The sequence below is a fragment of the Sinocyclocheilus rhinocerous genome, unplaced genomic scaffold (genome assembly GCF_001515625.1).
Source record: "Sinocyclocheilus rhinocerous isolate Xijiao unplaced genomic scaffold, SAMN03320098_v1.1 scaffold1521, whole genome shotgun sequence".
Taxonomy (NCBI): Eukaryota; Metazoa; Chordata; class Actinopteri; order Cypriniformes; family Cyprinidae; genus Sinocyclocheilus; species Sinocyclocheilus rhinocerous.
Window position 1 is genome coordinate 68,666 of NW_015635051.1, and position 4,001 is coordinate 72,666.

General features: G+C 41.0%; 1 protein-coding gene across 4 annotated transcripts in view; it reads left to right on the forward strand.

Moving 5' to 3' along the window:
• The window catches only part of LOC107746494 (zinc finger protein 2-like), a 24,866-nt gene that overhangs the window by 17,453 nt on the left and 3,412 nt on the right, over nt 1–4,001 (forward strand). For all 4 annotated transcript variants that reach the window (XM_016560726.1, XM_016560727.1, XM_016560728.1 and 1 more), the window contains exon 3: nt 1,946–2,753. In XM_016560726.1, the coding sequence (XP_016416212.1) occupies nt 1,946–2,753 (808 nt within the window). The remainder of the gene's footprint in view (nt 1–1,945; nt 2,754–4,001) is intronic.

The following is a 4,001-nucleotide window of genomic DNA, read 5'->3' on the forward strand; positions in this document are numbered from 1 at the left end:
TCTTTACCTTGATTGCAGTCTTCATCCATCAAAACTTTACTAGCGAGACACTGGTTATCCAGTTGAGAAACCGTAGTTTGAGTCTCATCTGGCCATACAGCGGTGGGATGTGTTGACAATCCGTTCAGTCTGTACTTCACACACAGCGCGACGTGTGAGGACTCGTGCTCTTCAGAGACAATCACAGAATATGACAGAGCTCATGTTTAAAAGCGAAACACACTGGAATTAATAATTCACTGAAAACGCAACGAGAGTCTCTATTCTCTCTGCAATCTCTGATGTAATCAGCCTGGTTTCCTTTATATTAACGCTGTTTCGGACGGATTGTTTGAATGCATTCGCTTACTGGATCATTGGACTGAAAACTTTCCCGGAGTTTAGCAGCCCCTGCTCCTGGAGAGCTACCATCCTGCAGATTTCAGTTCTAACCATGCTCCAACACACCTGTCTGAAATTAACAAGTAGCCTTGAACACCTTGATTACCTGGTTCAGGTGTGTTTGATTGGGGTTGGAGCTGAAATCTTTAGGACCGTAGCTCTCCAGGAGCAGGGTTGGAGAACTCTGGGTTAAGGCAATTAGTATAGTGGTCTGTTGGCATCTCTGTCTGGTCCTGTTGGTATTGCAGCTTGACTTGTAGTTATAGAAAATACTCTAAACCAGTGGTTCCCAATCCTGGTCCTGGAGAACCCCCAACACTGCATGTTTTTGGTGTCTCTTATCTGACACTCACATTTGAGGTCTTGGAGTCTTCACTAATGAGCTGATGAGTTGAATCAGGTGTGTTTAAATAGGGAGACATCTAAAATGTGCAGTGTTGGGGGTTCTCCAGGACCAGGATTGGGAACCTTCATGCGTTTTCGCTGATCGGATATCTATCTGATTTGTTATATGACACTCTGAATAATGTTAAATTAAGTTAAGCACTGAAATTTCATAAAATTATTATCCACTAATTACAACATTTGTATATGAATTTAAACAGAAATATTTGCAGTGGATGTGCTGCTTTCTTGGAACTGTAACGACAGACATAAGGATGCACTTGTTGATCAAACAGTCCATTGATGACAGTAGAACTGTTCACAGGTGTCGCACACAGACAGCAGCCTAATGATAACCCCTTTCGTGCTCTTCCCAATATTGTGACAAACACCATATTTAAAAGATAGAATTTGAAGAAAACTGTAAGATATGCACGTTTTATTTTCAAAATGTTTTGTTATTGACGCGGGAAATATGCATGGAAATGATATGCAGATTACGTCATGCATATTAAAACTAGGTGTTGTAAGCTCCATATATGGCTATTTCGGGGAGGAGACGGGGTGGAGATTCATGTACGCACAATCTTCCGCTGACTGGGTATTACAAAGGGAATTTTGCGCAGGTTTTGGAGTACGCATGGCTTTATAAATCTGAAAACTTTTGTACGTACGCAAAATCTAGTTTTTGTGCGTACGCGCACATTTAGGATGAAATCTACGTAAAGTTTTATACATGAGGCCCCTGGCCTTTTCACGATCGGATAGCTATCCGATCAGACAAAACGCATGACGTGACCAGGTGTAAATGACCCCATAGGGAGACACAAAATGTGCAGTGCTGGGGTACTTCATGGACCGGTCTGAAAACCACTGCTCTAACCAAATGTGACATTTATTGTTTTCCTCACAGTTTTTGCTGTTGCACTGTATACGTTGTGAATTATGAAAAAATACAAAAAATATTTTAAAGCTTGAAAAAAGCTTGCAGAAAATATAGATTTTGTGGGAATCATCCTCAGTCTTGAACTTGGTAAATCATTCCGGGATGTATTCTAACATTTTTTTAATGTGGCGCCCTAGAAAATTTTCCGCCACTGACTAGAGATAACTGCTGAGTAATGAGGCTGATATCAACAGGTTGTTATTTATTAGTGTTTATCTGTGATGTGTTTGTCAGGATGTGGAGAAGGTGCGTGTGACTAATGGGACAGAAGCTCAGGATCATGAATCCACTGATCAAACCTCTGACTGTAACGCTGGAGAACAGCAGATGCTGCAGACGCCGCTGAAGATGTGCTCTGTCAAACTGGTGGACTGCAGGAACCTGATAGAGAGCAGAGCAGAAGAAACCACCGCAGAGAAAGAACAGAGTAATGAGGAAGAGCAGGATGATTATTGGATTGATGATGATAAAGATGATGAGAATGATGGTAATGATGGGACAGAAGCTCAGGATTCAGTCTGGAGCGTCAGAGATCAGAGATCCAGAGACACACAGGACTCAGAGCTCAGCCTCACTTTACTCTGTTATACTGACGCTCAGGATCATGAATCCACTGATCAAACCTCTGACTGTAACGCTGGAGAACAGCAGATGCTGCAGACGCCGCTGAAGATGTGCTCCGTCAAACTGGTGGACTGCAGGAACCTGATAGAGAGCCGAGGAGAAGAAACCACCGCAGAGAAAGAACAACAACACAGTGATGAGGAAGAGGATGATGATGATGATGATGATGAAGATCAGAGTGATGTTGATGAAGATCAGAGTGATGATGATGATCGGAATAAGGATGATGAAGATCGGAATAAGGATGATGAAGATCAGAGTGATGATGATGATGATCGGAATAAGGATGATGAAGATCAGAATAAGGATGATGAAGATCAGAGTGATGATGATGATCGGAATAAGGATGATGAAGATCGGAATAAGGATGATGAAGATCAGAATGATGATGTTGATGATGATGACTTCGTTCCTTCAGGTATGTTTCTTCCTGTTGTTTCCATTAAAAGCAAATGTGATGATTGATGAGTGACAGGTTTTTAGCTGTATATGCCAAAGTGACATAATTATAAGCAGTATGTACAGTAAAGCGTGTGAGAGATTGACTCGGCTCTCAAAACATGGATTACATTTGTTGTAGGAGATGACTTGAAGGCTCTTTGTAAATAACTGTAACTCTGAAATCAGAAAACAGCACAATGACTGAATTGAAATTGAATATGAGACTACGACTCCTGTCCATCATGTGCGTACCAGGACAGCTGCTGAAAGAGGTTTGAATAAACGATTAATTGAAGGTATTACGTGAATATCTTGAAAACCATAAATTTTGCCGCCGAGAGGCTGAGTAGAGGAAACTAACTTGTCCGACGCGCTTGTTGATAATGATCATGGATCCAAAGACTGCGGTTTGTAGATTTTGTAGATTTATTTGCATGAGAAACAAACAAGGTTGTGCATCCAATACATTCCATAATTGTTTCACTGGCATATGAAATGGTGTCCAAAAGTCATGATAAACGGCATTAAACAGCGTTAGCTTTTAGCGGTCAGCAAAAATAAGACTTCCCCCATCACCCCCTCTCTACCCAACACACAGGTGAACAGATTATATATTCTTACTACTTCCACCACCACCAGGTGCCACAGTTAACTCAAAAAATGTGTTCAAAATAAAAGAACAATACCTGGCTCTTACAGAAGGTTTTGGTGAGCTTTTGGGCTGGAAATTGTCGACCCAATCTGGCAACACTGAAAATATCACAGTGTCGCATATCAGACTTTGTAAATATTTAAAGGGTTAGTTCACCCAAAAATGAAAATTAGCCCATAAATTACTCGCCCTCAAGTCATCCTAGATGTATATGACTTTCTTCTTTCAGACGAATCCAGTCGGAGTTATATTAAAAATTGTCTTTGATCTTTCAAGCTGTTTAATGGCACTCAGCGGGTGTTGCATGCATCAGTCCAAAAGAAGTGAAATAAAAAGCGACCATCCATAATAAAAAGTCTCACACAGCTCCGGGGGGAGAACAAAGGCATCCTGTAGCGAATCGATATGTTTTTGTACGAAAAATATCCATATTCAAAACATAATAATCACTTTAATCTAGCTTGCGCCAACAGTTGTACACGGAAGCAGCTCCGGGCGGATGACGTATGAGTTCAGCGCTGTGCCAGTGTTAATTTTGAGAGGCATTTTTGATTTAGTCTTAGTCTTTATCTT